The sequence below is a fragment of the Pimephales promelas genome, chromosome 17, assembly GCF_988280905.1.
Source record: "Pimephales promelas chromosome 17, fPimPro1.hap1.1, whole genome shotgun sequence".
Classification (NCBI taxonomy): Eukaryota; Metazoa; Chordata; class Actinopteri; order Cypriniformes; family Leuciscidae; genus Pimephales; species Pimephales promelas.
The window spans coordinates 33,846,660-33,863,467 of NC_142785.1; the positions used below are offsets into that span (position 1 = coordinate 33,846,660).

Consider the following 16,808-nt stretch of genomic DNA (forward strand, 5'->3'; position numbering starts at 1 on the left):
AAACCTGTTTTGGTTGAGATTGTACAGTATGATGTAATGCCTTTCAGCGTCCATTGTTTAAACCTTGAATCTAACTGTGCGGGTTTAAAATCGTTGTCATAGGCTACCCATCTTAACAACCGTGCTTGTTTCTCAAGCTTGAAATTTTTACATTCCTTGAACCAAACATTGAGAGGAACCATCGTCCAATGACTTAGTTTATTAGAGTATTTAATCCTAGTGGTTTTATCGCCTAGTAAGGAGGGGAGAGGAAAGTCCAGCTGGCTAAGTTCTAATTCTTTCCACCTTGCTTCATACTCATTATTACACCAACAAACTAGATATTTCAGTTGTGCCGCTTTGTAGTAATCTTCCAGACAGGGAAGAGACAATCCTCCTCTCTCCTTTGATAATTGTAGTGTTTTAAGTCTGACCCTAGGTTTCTGATTTTTCCATATGAATCTAGAGATCATTCGGTTCCAGTCATTAAACTGTTTTTTCGGAATCTCTACAGGCAGCGATTGGAATAGAAACAGTAATCGTGGTAGAACGTTCATTCTTATACTTTCAATTCGATTATATAAACCCAGGGGTAAGGGCATCCATCTGTCCAAATCTGCTTTTAGTTCTTTAGTTATGGGTTCATAATTAATAGTGTACAGTTTTGTCATATTCTTTGGTATGGTAACTCCTAAGTATTTAATATTAGTTTTCCACTTAAAATTATATTTATTACATATGTTCTCCTGTGGTGAATAATGAAAAGAGAGGATTTGAGTTTTGTCTAAATTCAATCTATATCCTGAGTACCAACCAAACTGCTCAAGGCATGACATTAATTTAGGTAAACTAGAGTCGGGGTCCGAGATTGTCATAAGAATATCATCTGCATATAGACATATTTTATGTTCATTTCCTTTAAATTGAACTCCTGGTATTTCTACATCTTCTCTAATTGCTTGAGCAAGTGGCTCTATGAATAGTGCAAAAAGTGTGGGGCTTAAAGGGCATCCCTGGCGACATCCCCGTTCCAGGGTGATTGAATTCGAATTCTGTGATATTTATTTAACTTGTTTAAAACAAGTGCATCTGCTCAAAAACAAGGTTTGAAATCGCTGGAGTTTCTGACGTCACAAACTACCTTGTAACCAATCAGATCAATGTGTGATCGTCAACGAGTGGATCTCTGAGCTGAGTGAGTGAGTGGAGATGGGTCTCATCTGCATATTTATTGAACTGCTAAACTGATGATGCATTTTTTTCAGGGAAAACTCTAAATATGAAATTTTGGTGCTCAAAGATGAGTTTCGAGGGATAAAATGATTGACTACAGAGTACTTTAAATTTAGGCGGTTTCACTTCACAACCAGAATCCGCTCATTGTTCTTCTCACTGTGAGTGACGACACGCTGACCGTTCCAAGATGGCGGGCGCGCCGCCGTGTCTTGAGCAGTTGAATGTAATTTCTACATTGACACGTTACACTTCTGTGCCGTTACCATGGAGATTGTAAACGCAACACAATTGAAAATACAAACACATGTCTTCGCTTAAATATTATCGCTAAGACGTCACTTCACGGCGGGTTGGATAAATAAGCGCAGCTAGTGTTAGCCGTGTAATAGTTTGATTGTGTGGTTGTGTTGTGTGTATGAGATGGACTCTCAGTACGTGAGCAGGACTCTGGGCCGCTGTCTCTCCGAGGCTCTCGCCGAACTAATCGAGCTCCGACCGCTGGATCCCATCGAGTTCCTGGCGCTCTGGATCCGCAAATACAAACACAACCAGGAGCTCGAGCTGCAGGTCACACACACACACACACACACACACACACACACACACACACACACACACACACACACACACACACACACACACACACACACACACACACACACACACACTCTGCCCTTATCTGTGTTGTAGATGACAGTCTTCTCACATAACAATCAACTAACGTTAACTACTAATGTGCTTATACGTTTTCTTAATATAGTTTAGTACTGGTGGGGTTTATGGATGCTGTTGTTCGTTGGGAGTTTTTGAATGTCAATATCCCGGATCATAATAACCCGTCCTGTGTGTTCAGAGAGCCGCTCATCAGAGAGAGCTGGAGGAGGAGAAGCGGAGGGTCCATGAGGAGCATCTCCATCAGAGAGAGCTGGAGGAGGAGGAGGAGAGCCGGATCAGAGCCGCCGCACAGGTGTGTGTGTGTGTGTGTGTGAGAGAGAGAGAGAGAGAGAGAGAGAGAGAGAGAGAGAGACGTTAAAGGGATAGTTCACCCAAAAATGAAAATTAGCATTAAATATTAGAAAGATTTACTCTCCCTCAACTCATTCTAGGTGTGTATGACACTCTTCTTTCAGACGAATACAATCAGAGTTATATTAAAAATTGTCCTGGCTCTATAATGGGAGTGAATGGCTGTTTCAAAGTCCATAAAAGTGCATCTATCAAATATTCTGAACATAGTTCATATTTCAGAGCAAATATTCTGCATAATCATATGTTCTGTTGTGTTTCGACAGCATGTTCCTGAATCAGCAGACGAGAGCAAACCAGATCTGCGTGAAGATGAGGTCTGTGTGTGTTTCTGCTTCACACTTTCTACTCTCATCCTTCTCTCTCTCTCTCTCTCACACACACACATAGGTATCATCAGAATAAGTTCATTTAGTTTAATCTCTCCAGAATGCATCTTTAAGTGTGTTATTCCTGCAGAGAGAGAGTGCAGCCGATCCGCCAGAGAGAGAGAGCGAGCCGCAGGATCAGGTGATCGATCACGTGATGAAGAGACTCAATCAGAGAGGTTGGTAAACTACAGCTGATCTGTGCTCTCCCTCATCAGGAGGATCAAACCTCGGAGAGCCTGAACCCTGAGGAGGAGCTTCATCCAGAGGACTCTCCGGTGAGACACACACACACACACACACACACACACAGTTTACACATCACTCCAGATCTCTGAAGAAGCTGCTGGTCTCCAGAGCGCAGGGAATGAAGCAGATGATCCTCCTGAAGAAAAGACAGAAGACGACACGACCGAGGGACCGATCGAGAGAGTGAGCATTACATCACACACACACACACACACACACACACACACACAAGCAGCAAACCCGTCGTGTGACAGTGACTCTAGAGTCGAGAACATTTAGAAGAGCAATACTACAATCCTACTATTCCAGAAGTGTTTCATACCTGACAATAACATTTACAAAATGTGTTTATATATATATATATATATATAATTATTATATAATTATTATATAATTATATAATTATTTTGTATGTAAAAAATACACACACGTGCATGTATATATTTGAAGAAAATATTTACATGTATATATATAATATATATAAATTTTGTACAAATATATATGTAAAATATACATGCAAATATTTCTTAAATATATACATGCATATGTGTGTTTATATATATATATGTGCACAAAATAATTATACACAGTACGCACACATATATTACATAATTAAAAAAACGTTTACATGTTACACATTACAGAAATGATGTAAAGACCAACTTTTATTTTGGAGACATTAATCTTTGCACACTAGCGACACCTTCTGGTCAAAATGGTGTAAACGCACGGACGACCTTTTATAAACCTCTTGCACTGAAATGCTGTCCAGAAATCATCAAACACCGTTAGATATGATGTACAGTAAGTGCTCTTTTATTCATTCGTCGGACATGTTTTTATGGACGATTCACTTCTACTGTTTTATACACTCTTTCAAAGCTCCTAAATCAACCCAAACACAGGCTTCGTTTCTTTAGTGCTCAGTTCGGTTTATACGTCCTCTGATTCTGAAGTGAAATATGATTCAGACTTTTTAGTGAGATTCAAGTTTATTTATTTCACACATTTCATACGCAACAACTCTAAAATGATTTTAAAAAGTAAGCTGATAAGAAGATATAAAAGTAATGTGTGAATAAAAGAGAAGATGATAGAGATGTGACGTGTGTGTGTGTGTGTGTGTGTGCAGGAGGAAGATGAGGAAGACGACAGAGCCTAAACGACAAAACACAACTTGTGTTTCATTATTAATCTCTGAATTTGCCAACTCACAATTATATGCATATTAATATTAAACTATATTTATGCCAACTGAATGTTTCTGTTGTGTGTTACATTCTTCACACACACACACACACTAGTACTAGTCATGTGATTTACATTTCTGTCTTAAAGTTGAATAAATCAAGTGTGTTTTTTTTCCATGATAAAGCCAAAGAAGCTGAGACATTTAAAAACTAAAAGTGTGTGTGTGTGTGTGTGTGTGTGTGTGTGTGTTTGTGCAGGGAGGCGTCTGAGTGAGTGTGGGAATTTGATTAAGCAAAAGTAGTGATGAATAATGAAACACACTTGTGTTGTTCTGGGAAGATGTGAAAAAGCAAACAAACCACCCGAATGCCATCGAGGTTTCCCAGAAGTCATTGCAGCGCTGAGGTCTCGAGAAGCTTTAATAAGTGTGAGTAATCTGTGCATGCAGAGCAAATGTTTCTGTGCCGGAGGTCAATCTCCTCGACTCTTACACAATGCTGGATCCAGATCAGCGTTCACGGGCGTTCAGCTCCATAAGAGCTCACACACACACACACACACACACTGGAGGAGTTATGGAGCTGCTGACCCGAGTCTTCGGTTCTCTGGCTCTGACCTTCACCGAAGCGTTACGATCTCTCACTGAACGCTTTCTCACACAACCTGTGTGTGCAACTCTCTCTCACCTGGGGGAGACCGACCTCAGGACGCTGGACGGAGGTGAGTGTGTGTGTGTGTGTGTGTGTGTGTGTGTTATCTCCAGTAAATATATGAAGTCAGTTCTCCTCAAATTGACAAACTGAATATAAAGTATCATCTGTTTTATTCAGGTATTTTTCTTAAAGGATTAGTTCACTTTAAAAAAAACTTTTGCTGATGATTTACTCGCCCCCGTGTCATCCAAGATGTCCATGTCTTTCTTCCTTCAGTTGAAAAGAAATGAAGGTTTTTGATGAAAACATTCCAGGATTTTCTCCATATAATGGACTTCAATGGGGTCCAAACGGTTCAAGGTCCAAATGAGAGTTTCAGTGCAGCTTCAAAGGGCTTTAAACGACTCCAGACGATGAATAAGGGTCTTATCAAGCGAAACGATCGCTCATTTAATAAATAAATAACAAAGTTTAAGTTTTATAAGCTCAAATGCTCACCTTGCTCTGTTCTGTGATGCGCATTCGTGACTCTCCTGTTCGAACTCGTTCATCAAAATGAACGAATCTTTTTTTGAGTCATGACTCGAAGTGTCCTTGATAAGACCCTTATTCATCGTGTGGAATCGTTTACAGCCCTTTGAACAGTTTGCACTGAAACTCTCATTTGAACCGTTTGGACCCCATTGAAGTCCATTATATGGAGAAAAATCCTGGAATGTTTTCATCAAAAACCTTCATTTCTTTTCGACTGAAGAAAGAAAGACATGGACATCTTGGATGACACGGGGGCGAGTAAATTATCAGTAAACGTTTAAAAAAAAAAAAAAAAACTCCTTTAAGTTTCAAGCACAGACTCGTTTAGTATTTGAGGTTTATCTTTAGTTTTGTTGTAAACGGCTCAGATTCAGATTCAGATCTCCACATCTGATGTTGTAACAGCCTCATGACACTCAGATTACAAAACCGCTTTATTTCAAGTCTTGCTGAAACTCTCTCTCTCTCTCTCTCTGAGATTTTGTAAGAGTGTGTGTGTGTGTGTGTGTGTGTGTGTGTGTGTGTGTGTGTGTTTGTCCCGTGATCTGCAGATGATCGAGTGTTTAAAGCCAGAGAACTGTGGGAGAGTTCAGGAGCCGTTATCATGGCAGTGAGAAGACCGGGATGATTCCTGTGCAGAGAGGTACACACACACACACACACACACACACTAACCCGACCCCTAAACCTACCCATCACACACACACACACACACACGATTATGGAATATGCAGTTTGTTACAATTGTTACAGCACATTTCTCAATGCTTGGGCCACTAGACAGAGTGTAGACAAAGTGTGTGTGTGTGTGTGTGTGTGCAGGAGGCGTCTGAACTCTCCTCTCTGAAGGCTCAGTTAGATGTCAGTGGTGTGTGTCTGTTCGCTGTGGTGAAGGAGAACATCAGCTCAGAGATTCGGCACTTCAGACCGTACTTTACTGGAGAGATATTCCTCGATCAGCAGGTGATCAGACCTCACACGTCAAACACAAACACGAGTCTCTCTCTCTCTCTCTGAAGCAGTGTGTGTGTGTGTGTGTGTGTGTGTAGAGAGGGTTCTTCGGGCCTCAGGAGCGCTGGATGGGCGTCTCTGGGTTCCTGAGATCTGGCGTGTGGAGCAGCGGATGGAGGGCGTATCAGAGAGGATTCTGGGGGAACGTGAGTGGCGAAGGCTTCATCTTGGGTGCGGTTTATGTCATCGGACCTGGTCAACAGGTGTGTGTGAACACACACACACACACACACACACACTTCTCCTCACATGTGCAAACACTAATTGCTTATGAACACCAGCCAATCATGGCTTTAGAATTGGCCCATAAAAGGTCAAAGGTCGAGTTGTGTTTTCCGGACTGTGTAATACTGTATTCATAACCACTAATGCTCACAGTAAAAATAGAAATAGTTTAGTTTCAATCTTGCTTTTGTGTTTACCGTGAGTTTTTCAACATCTCTGCCAATTACCTTCAATCTTGTACAGAACTGTACTATTATGCTTTATCTAATCAATAAAATTGTGGCAACATATTACAAGCAATATTATTAATTAAATTGTACTAATTAGAATGTTAATTTGATTAACTATTACTCAATTCTAATTTGTTCAATTGAATAAATAATATTGCTTGTAATCTGTTGCCACAATTTTATTGATTAGATAAAGCATATTCATTTTTACAGTGTAGGTCAGCTTTAGCTTCTGAATAACTGTGTTTGATATATCCAAAAATATAATATTATGGCTAACGAGTTTGCAACGTAACACAGATGTTTGCTCTTGAGATGATTGTGATATTTTGAATGCAGTGCTTCATTTAGCCAAAGATTTTCTGTGCGATTCTTGGATCTGTCTGTAAAGTTTTGAAGAAAAAACTAGGCAAAGTTTTAAAAAAGTGTGTAAGCAGATGACAAAAACCTGTACAAACATCTTGATATGTGATTCTGCCGCAGGGAATCCTTCTGGAGCACCGAGAGATGGAGTTCGGGGATAAAGTCAACAAGTCGGACGTGATTCAAGCCGTTAAACAGATCAAAACTGAACTAAAATAATCCCACACACACTCAATGAAGCGTACATGTGTGTGTGTGTGTGTAGTTGATGACAGACTGACTCTAAACTCAGATGAGGGGTTCGTCTCGATGGTTTACGCACACACACACAAACCTGTATCCCTGACAATAAACACACACTTCTGAACGCATTTCTGTATTTTGAGTTTTTTCCTTATTTTAGGCCCTTTAAAAGTGAGGTGTTAACACTTAATTAAATAAAAGAAATAAATGTTACATTTAAAAAATGTCTATAAAAATATAATAAGCAAAAAGAAAGTAAAGGAAATGCTTTCTAAAAAACGTAAAATATTTCTCAACAAATATTAATTTGATTATTGTGTTGATTATTATTAAATAATAATTTAAAATCTCAGGAAATGTTCGAGCTCGAATGGCTGGCAGAAAAGATTCGCTGTGTTATTTTATTTCTAATCCTCCTACATTCTCAGATTAGTCCAGACAATAACATTCATTTAATTTATCAAACAGTTTGACAGGAATCCGAGATAAACCCGAGGTCACGTGTCGTTGTGTTCTCCCTGCTGATTGGTTAAGCGTGTGTTACAGTGCTGTATATGAAGCGCTGATGATGACCACTCCATCATAACCACAACACTGAGAGATCTGCTGCAGACAGTAAGTGAACTGTAGAATTAATGATTTCTAATGTCTTCTTCTTGCTTATTGATTCGATTTGGTAAATACTGGGAATTATGAGTTAACCATTATAATCTCACATAATGTGAGGCGATCACGGATATTTCCCAGCTGACGTTTGTTTAAAGTTATCTGGTCTTTCATAATGTTCTCAAAACATCGTTCATTCATGTTTATTTTTTGTAAATGTTTTAGTTGGACATTCGTGTAACGTTTTTAAATGTAACAGCTGGACTTCTTAGAACGTTTAGAGAAGAAATGTAACCCATAATGTTTGAAGAATGACGGGATGGAATGTTCCTTTAATGTTTAAATAACCAAGAAAAAAAAAATACAGTTTAAACATGATTTTTTTTTTGTCGGTTTTGTTAGATTTGTTTTTTGTATTGATGCTTTTGCTTTGGCAATATATTGTGTAAATTAATCATGTCAGTGAATAACTTAAATATTTAAATCTGTCTCTCTCTCTCTCTTAGTTTCAGTTATAAAACAGTTAGTTTTACAAAAAAAACAAAACCATGAAATTCTCAAAGGATGAAAAGAATGTTTCTTTCCCTGTGTTTCTTCAGTGTTCCTGCAGGATCTGGAGGGTGTGTGTGTGGTGTGTGTGTGTGTTGTTGCAGCTTATGTTCTGTTGGCCAACACGGATCTGTTTCTGACCCGAGCGGACCCGACCGATGTGGACTCGCTGGCCAGAGCTGATCTCATATCCACCAGCGGAGGTGAACACACACACACACACACACACACACACACACTCGTCCACAGCTGCGTTACATTCAAGCACATTATCTTTTCTTAGTTTTTTCCATTTGGATTTATAGGGTACAATATGACCAGCATTTGTGAGATTCTCCCTAATCTGTACAGCGACTTTACTTTGTGCTAAACACACTGCAAAAAAATAATATGTTCTTTTTCAGTGTTTCTGTCTAACATTCTTAAATCAAGATATATTTACTGAAGACATTAAGTCTTGTTTTCTGAAAAATGTGTCAAAATCAACACACATTATGTTTAAAACAAGAAAAATATTTTCCACTATTAAATTAAACCAGTTTAAAGTGAAAACATGATTATTTTTTGACTCCATTGCCTGATATTCGTTCTTGTTTTCAGAAAACTCGTTTATTTTGACTCATTGTTTGACTCGCGCTGCATCTTCATTTAAGAATGTTTCGATATTTATATTAGACAGAAACACTGAGGAACAATGTGATTGTGCAACAATGTCGCCTAATAACATCTGGCAAAGGGACTACCAATGAAAACTAGCCTTTGGGCTAATTTGGGTTCATTTGCATTTAAGAATGTTTATTAATGTACACTGTCCCTTTTCTAAATAAATAAATAAATTAGGGCTGTGCAAAAGTTAATTGCGATTAATCGCATCCAAAATAAAAGTCTGTGTTTACATAATATATTTGTGTGTGGTGTATATAATTATTTTGTATATATAAATACACACACATGCATGTATATATTTAAGAATTATTTGCGCTTAAATTCTGTATATATTTATAAATACATAATCTATATTATATAAATATAAATATTTTATATATGAATAACACATTTTCTTAAATATATACATGTATGTGTGTATATTTATATATACAAAATAATTATATACAGCACACACAAATGTATTATGTAAACACAGACTTTTATTTTGGATGCGATTAATCGCAATTAATTTTTGCACAGCCCTAAAATAAATAAATACATTTTGTGTGTTTTTCGTTGTTCATGTATCTGTAATTTACCAAATGAGCCCGGCGTTCACTGAGTCACTGTGTGTGTGTGTGTGTGTGTGTGTGTGTGTGTGTTTCAGATGAGGAGCAGAGCTTTAAGGCCGGCTCTCTGTGGCAGCGAACCGGAGCCGTTATTCTGGCTGTTAGACGACCTGGATGATCTCTGTGCAGAGAGGTGTGTGTGTGTGTGTGTGTGTGTGTGTGTGACTTATATTATCATATGAATAATCACACAGGACTTACAGTACAGTGTGTGTGTGTTTGCCTGTGTCTCTGTGTGTTTATTTCTCTATGTGTGTGTCTACGTGCATGTGTGCGTGCATCTGTCTGTGAGTGTGTGTGTCTCTCTCTCTCTGTGTGTGTGTGTGTGTGTGTGCAGGAGGCGTCTGAACTCTCCTCTCTGAAGGCTCAGTTAGATGTCAGTGGTGTGTGTCTGTTCGCTGTGGTGAAGGAGAACATCAGCTCAGAGATTCGGCACTTCAGACCGTACTTTACTGGAGAGATATTCCTCGATCAGCAGGTGATCATAGTTCTTTAACTCTTTAGACATTTAGGAGTTTGTTGTCGGAATAAATTAAGCAAATGTAATTGAAAAAGCTCAGATTTTTTGGAAAGTGTTGGAAATAGCCCATCAACTCTCACTGTATGTTGTAAATAATTATATATATATTTGATATCATATTTTGGGTATACTTTTCATTTGTTAACTTGAACAATACTTCTGTTATTATGGCTCTGATGATTCAGATGGTCTTCTACGGTCCGAGGCGGAGGACGATGAGGCGTTTGGGAATCGCTCGGGTTGGAGTTTGGATGAACTTCCTGCAGGCGTGGAGGAAAGGTTACCACGGCAACAAGAAGGGGGAGGGCTTTGTTTTAGGAGGCCTTTATGTGATTGGACCAGAGAATCAGGTGATTAATGAACAGAACATATAAAATGTTAACTTTTCTCTGCGAGCTGAAAGCGTCACGACCTCTGGTCAAGGTGATCGTGACCTGATGATGACTGAAACCTAAACTCTTAAATCTCTTATACTCATTCTTAATCACTAAAATTAAATATGTAAACGTTTTTTCTTGGAAAAAAATCTTCAAGCCTTGAAAATCTTGAATGTAACTCGACACCCTCGTCTCATTTAGTATGCGTGGTTCTATGAATATGCAAATGAGCCCCGCCTCCAATCACTCGCTCACTCAGAGATCCACTGGTTGATGGTTGACGATCACACGTTGATCTGATTGGTTACAAAGTCGTTTGTGACGTCAGAAACACCAGCGATTTCAAACTGTGTTTTTGAGGCTGTCTTTGATTCACTGCAGTTTTAAGAAGTAAATACTCAGCAATGCTGTCCACTCATGAACATACACATGGTGTGTGTTAAAGCATGTTAAAAACACCACTTAGACATATAAACAACATTAAAAGCTGGATTTTCACCACGTTCACCATATTATAGCTGTATCGTGTCCTAATGTGTTTGTGTTTTCAGGGAATTCTGCTGGAGCACCATGAGAAAGAGTTTGGAGATAAAGCCGATCTCTCTGCGGTCCTGAAGGCTGTCGGGAGGATCCAGAAAACAGAGAATTAGACACATATCAAACAATCTCTGATGACACATCTGTGAACGTTCAGAAATAACAAGAGATTACTCCTGAAAGCATGTATTCATAATGCAATTTAACTCTGTGAGTCTGTGTTGTCTGAGAGTGTCTATGTGACAGACTGATCCTAAACTCTAATGAGGGGACAGACTTGATGATTTACACATCAGACCAACACACAGACAAATATGATTTTCTTTTTCCTTTTTATTTTCTTTCTATGAAACAATTTGTTACGGTGTAGATCATAGTCTATATATGCTTATGAAATATACCAAATAAAACACTTTGAAAAATTTAGTAAAAGTATAAGTATTTTGAAAGTAATCTCTCAAATGATATAAAAATAAAAAAGCGTGCACATAAAACAAATCTACACACGACAAAAATGAGTTGAAAACGAACTACACAAAATGTCACGCCTCCCGGAGAAGATTGACAGTTGTGGGATCCAATAGAAACCTTGCAGCCTTTTCAGTGCGGCCAATCACAGAGCGGGTCACGGCAGAGTGCGGTTTAGCCGCAGGCGTCAGAAATTACGATGCTCGCCTCAGGATGGAAATAAGTACTTAAACAGGTAAAACATTTCATCTTTCGGGTAAAGTGTTAAAGAATGTCGATCAGAGAATTATTGTTGTTTTATAAAAGTAAGTTATATCATTCACCTGTGGCGTCTTTCACATACTGATTAACCTTAAAGCAACACGGAGCGTTTCATAGTGACGGACAGCCGTTATTCAGCATTGAAATGATCGGAGCTGCTTCTTATAGTCTGTAAGTGTTTGAACACATTAAAAACTCTCGGAATATCGACAAGTACTGGCATAAAAGTCGTTTATTTGCGTTAGTTTGTTGTCTGAGGTGAGGAATGACACCTGAGTCTCGTGAACGCGCTTGCGTGACCGCGGGATTATATGACACGAGCTGCGCGTCAACATCATCACGATCAGAGAAGCGCGTTCATGGATCTACCAAAAAGTGCCCGAATTATCAACATCAACGCCACATTATTAATTCATAAAAGTAACAGTGAATTGCTGAAGTTAGCTTGTTATTGACTAACAAAACACTAACAATACTATTGCAATACCACGTACTACTCTAAATGCTAATATCATTTTTATTTTGTTATTAAAGTGGTTTTTGGATACCATTACAGTGTACCAAAGTTCAACTGATTTTCACAAAGTTTTTGAAGCATATAAAACAGACTTTTGTGTCATTTTATGTCAAATACTTTAATCATTCATGTTAAAAGAAAAGTTTGCATATGTGTTTTTGTTGTTGAGGATCATATTTCATAATTCATACACAAACTTTTACTGCTCATATAGTCTGATATAGAGAGAATATGTAGGGAAAAACAGCTCAGTTTTATCCAGAGACTCAAAACTGAGCTTTGAGAGCTAATAAACCTTCCTCAACAGCCTGATGATCATATTTCATACTCAAGATTTGAACATAAAATGATGTTTGGATAATCAAGTAAAGCTGCTTCAGTCCAGTAAGTGTTCATCTTGAAATATGATTAATATTATCAAACATAATCGGTGCAGACTCATGAAGCTCAAGCTGAAGGAGGACGTTTGTGCAATTAAACTAAAATACTTAATAAAGTACTTGATAAAACAGTCTAAACTTTCGCTCAGAGACAGAAGCACTGGAGGAGATTGTTTATCAGCGAACGTTTGATCGTGTTCATGAAATATGCATGATACAGTATGCTTTATAGGGTTGATTAAAATAAAATCATGTATAAATTGGAACACTTAGACTATGACTTTTAATTAGACATCAACATCAAATACAGTAGAAGCTGTAAACAAAAATAAACAATATTTTCCTCTGGGACCAGCAGTGCTTCTGGTGAGTTTTGATGCATTAATACTGATGTATGTGTTTTATTAATACTGATGGATGTGTGTGTTCTGTAACGCAGGGAGCCGAGAGATCGCAGGAATCCTGGGACAAGTCGACCGTCAGGATGGAGGGTGAGACGGCTGAATAATAATTAATCAGTTGGAAGATTATTTATTTGATTAATTGATTAATCGGATAAAAAAGTCCAGAGCTGTCCTTCAAACAAATGTGCCAACTCAATGCTATGAAAACATAGTGAATATATCAATATCTATCCTATGTGCAAAAGAGCTATAAAGTACAGTTTAAATCATTACATTATAAATGAAGATAATAATAAAGAAAAAGAAGAATACAAACTAGGGCTGTTCTGCAGGAACACAGTAACCTGTCATTTCTATATCCTGTAAATATAAGGAACATCTTACTTTATATTCAATTACACACAGTTAGCCCTACAGTCACCACTCGAATTACAAATACGTAACGTTGACTTTTTAAACCTAAATTTAACGTCCATCACCAGATATTTCAGCAAAATGAATACTTTTGCGATGAATATTAATGGTCTTCCTCTGTTTGAGGAGCTCATTCAGCAAAGTCTAACTTTGCATTGATGCAAAATGGAAATACTTGTTTGAATTTGTAAGATTTATTAAGGATATAACTGAAAAATGAAAGTTTAGTTCTCATTAAACAGCACAGGAAGACATGTTACACATATTTAGTATATATATATAACTATATTTAGTATATTTAACTATATACATTTGCATGATTATACTTTTCAGAGGGCTGACATTTCTGTATTTAAAATCATTTTTTTTATTGATTTCATGTGAGATTTTGATTCTGAATGCCATAATCATTAAAATGATCATTTTTGCGAGATATTCTAATTTTTCGAGTTTCACACGTATCCCGCACCAGCTCTCTCTGTTTCCTCCACTATATGTAGTTGCATTTTGATTTCCATTGAAAAGCGTTATTCAGTGCTCTGTGTGTGTGCGTGTGTGTGTGTCCGCAGGCGAGATGCTGAGGTTGACGCTCGTCAGGAGGGATGATGATGGTCACCTGGGCTTCAGTGTGCGAGGAGGATCTGAACACGGACTCAGTGTGTTCATCAGTAAAGTGCAGAAGAACAGCGCTGCGGGTCAGACGCCACCAGCTCTCTGCATGTTGTGTTTTGGCTAATCAGGCACTGCGTTCGTATTATACAAATGTGCAGTTAAACGAGTAGTTCACTTTTGAAAAACTTTTGCTGATAATTTTCTCACCCCCGTGTCATCCAAGATGTCCATGTCTTTCTTTCCTCAGTTGAAAAGAAATGAAGGTTTTTGATGAAAACATTCCAGGATTTTCTCCATATAATGGACTTCAATGGGGTCCAAACGGTTCAAGGTCCAAAAGAGAGTTAATAACAGTTTCAGATGCAGCTTCAAATGTCTTTAAACGACACCAGACGATGAATAAGGGTCTTATCATGCGAAACGAGCGCTCATTTAAAAACTTATTCCAAAAATGTAACTTTTCTGAGGACAAATGCTAGCCTTGCTCAATTCTGTGAGGCACGTTTGTAACGTCACGTAACACGTAATTACGTTCAAAAGGTCACGGGCGACATAGGCGGAAGTACAGAATCAAAATCGTCCGACATCGTCGTTTTACCTTTTAATTCCTTTTTTTGTTAGTTTGCACGTTCAACCTATCCGTTCAACTTGTAAACACTGATTCTGTACTTCCGGCTGCGTCGCCCGTGACCTTTTGAACGTAATTACGTATTACGTGACGTTACAAACGCGCCTCACAGAATAGAGCAAGGCCAGAATTTGTCCTTAGAAAAGTTACATTTTTGGAATAAGTTTTGAAATAACCGCTCGTTTCGCATGATAAGACCCTTATTCATCGTCTGGTGTCGTTTAAAGACATTTGAAGCTGCATCTGAAACTCTCATTTGGACCTTGAACCGTTTGGTCCCCATTGAAGTCCATTATATGACGAAAAATCCTGGAATGTTTTCATCAAAAACCTTCAAAGAAAAGAAAGAAAGAAAGACATGGACATCTTGGATGACACGGGGGTGAGTAAATTATCAGCACAAGTTTTTTCAAAAGTGAACTACTCCTTTAAAAGGGGCGACATTGTAAAACTGATCCAACAACTGAATTGAGATGAATAATGACACTATTGTCTGATGTAGAGCTGCTTTCACATTTGTTTCATAATTGACGAATATTGCAGCTAGGGGTGGGTACGATAGGTTTTCTGTTACTACAGATAATGATATAGCAGAGGCATTAATGTGAAGAGAGGAAACAAGAAAGCTAAACTGGTACTGCAGTCGACCTTAAGAATAAGCACACTATATCTAGTTTTCTTCTGTATGGTTGAACTAAGTTTGAATGAAAGAATCCTGCATGAATATCTGTCAACACAAGTTGGTGTAAACTAGTGTTCAATGGCCAATCACCAGCACTGGATTTAAGCACATCATACATGCTGGATGCTTATTGGCTCACGACTGACGAGATTAACCCCTCAGGGTTTGAAATCTGATACTGAACGACAAGAGATTTTCAAACTCGATACACAGCCCTAATTGCAATATTTGTGTGTGTGTGTGTAGAGCTGGCGGGTCTGTGTGTGGGTGATAAGCTAGTGGAGGTGAACGGCGTGAGTCTGGAGAACATTAGCATGAGCAGCGCAGTGAAGGTGTTGTCGGGTCACCCTCGCCTCCGATTGGTCGTCCAGCGCGTGGGCCGCGTGCCGGGCGTTCGCTACACCAATGAGAAAACCACGTGGTGAGTGTCGGAATACACTGCGATATATTATATAATACATTTACATAAATGGGAAACTAGCGCTTATGTTTTTCAATATACTGCAATAAATGTATTGACCATGTAAAGCTATATTAATATGTATATATATATATAGGAAAATATATTTTATTTCACCAGCGGTTCTGTGTCCGTGTCTGTGACTCTCAGTGTGTGTTTGTGTGTGTTCAGGGTGGATTTGATCCACCGGCGGATGGTGGTGGAGGAATCGGGCGCTCGTGTGTCGGTGTACAGCTCAGATGGAGCGCTGTGTCGAACGGTTCACCTCAATCTCTCACACAGCCAGCCCGTACTGGGACTCAACATCCGCGGGGGACGAGAGTACGGCCTGGGCATCTACGTGTCCAAGTCAGTACACACACACACACCAAAGAGAGAATGCTGCATGCTGGGACTTTATATGCACTGCTGAATTATTGTGGCTTCATCATTCTATTTGAACTCTTGATTAATACTAACACTTTCTATTCTATTCTATATCTATAAAAGAATAAAAATGCATGTACTGCGTCAGATTACACTGGGAAGGGTCACAGCACTTGCATATTGTTAGTTTTACCGCTTCTATTGTTCTCATTTGCATAAAAGCGTCTGCTAAATGAATAGATGTTTGCAATTTTTCAGTTTTCTAGGGCCATCTGGTGGTCAAAAGGAGGAACATCACCAAACATTTTAATTTCTTTTAAATTTTATATACCATTTTTATTGCTTTTTTATCTTATTTTTTATTGGATTTTATAATTGTGTTGCATTTTTGAAGTGATTAAGTTGTTTGGATGGATTGGCACTTTAACTAATTAAAACAAAT

The 16,808-nt window shown here is 38.4% G+C and overlaps 3 protein-coding genes and 1 pseudogene across 6 annotated transcripts in view; all 4 read left to right on the plus strand.

The window, feature by feature from the left end:
* Positions 1-1,311: 1,311 nt before the first annotated feature.
* dydc2 (DPY30 domain containing 2) lies at positions 1,312-4,117 on the plus strand. The gene is made up of 7 exons (XM_039651307.2): positions 1,312-1,782; positions 2,069-2,182; positions 2,508-2,558; positions 2,701-2,751; positions 2,828-2,887; positions 2,967-3,041; positions 3,991-4,117. The coding sequence occupies exons 1-7, from the start codon at positions 1,636-1,638 to the stop codon at positions 4,018-4,020; spliced, it is 528 nt and encodes a 175-aa protein (XP_039507241.2). The 5' UTR covers positions 1,312-1,635; the 3' UTR covers positions 4,021-4,117.
* Positions 4,118-4,512: 395 nt separating this feature from the next.
* On the plus strand, positions 4,513-7,532 carry selenou1b (selenoprotein U1b). Its single transcript, XM_039651265.2, has 5 exons — positions 4,513-4,769; positions 5,788-5,879; positions 6,059-6,199; positions 6,286-6,450; positions 7,186-7,532. The coding sequence occupies exons 1-5, from the start codon at positions 4,544-4,546 to the stop codon at positions 7,282-7,284; spliced, it is 723 nt and encodes a 240-aa protein (XP_039507199.2). The 5' UTR covers positions 4,513-4,543; the 3' UTR covers positions 7,285-7,532.
* A 100-nt stretch (positions 7,533-7,632) lies between these two features.
* Positions 7,633-11,596, plus strand: LOC120462644 (peroxiredoxin-like 2A; annotated as a pseudogene). The gene is made up of 6 exons (XR_016147155.1): positions 7,633-7,923; positions 8,514-8,666; positions 9,779-9,873; positions 10,078-10,218; positions 10,446-10,610; positions 11,189-11,596. The product of XR_016147155.1 is annotated as a peroxiredoxin-like 2A (transcript).
* A 97-nt stretch (positions 11,597-11,693) lies between these two features.
* Positions 11,694-16,808, plus strand: part of pdzd7b (PDZ domain containing 7b) — a 33,112-nt gene continuing 27,997 nt past the window's right edge. For 2 of the 3 annotated variants that reach the window (XM_039651221.2, XM_039651218.2), the window contains exons 1-5: positions 11,694-11,877; positions 13,240-13,291; positions 14,188-14,313; positions 15,787-15,961; positions 16,151-16,348. In XM_039651221.2, the coding sequence (XP_039507155.2) occupies positions 13,285-13,291; positions 14,188-14,313; positions 15,787-15,961; positions 16,151-16,348 (506 nt within the window). In that variant the 5' untranslated portion in view covers positions 11,694-11,877; positions 13,240-13,284. The remainder of the gene's footprint in view (positions 11,878-13,239; positions 13,292-14,187; positions 14,314-15,786; positions 15,962-16,150; positions 16,349-16,808) is intronic. The other variant, XM_039651228.2, reaches the window with a different exon arrangement.

Excerpts from the sequence above, each read along its gene's own strand:
- dydc2 (XM_039651307.2), top strand. The coding sequence starts at position 1,636 with ATGGACTCTCAGTACGTGAGCAGGACTCTGGGCCGCTGTCTCTCCGAG. Across the intron at positions 1,783-2,068 it reads ACCAGGAGCTCGAGCTGCAG|AGAGCCGCTCATCAGAGAGA; the intron begins GTCACACACACA and ends CTGTGTGTTCAG. Across the intron at positions 3,042-3,990 it reads CCGAGGGACCGATCGAGAGA|GAGGAAGATGAGGAAGACGA; the intron begins GTGAGCATTACA and ends GTGTGTGTGCAG.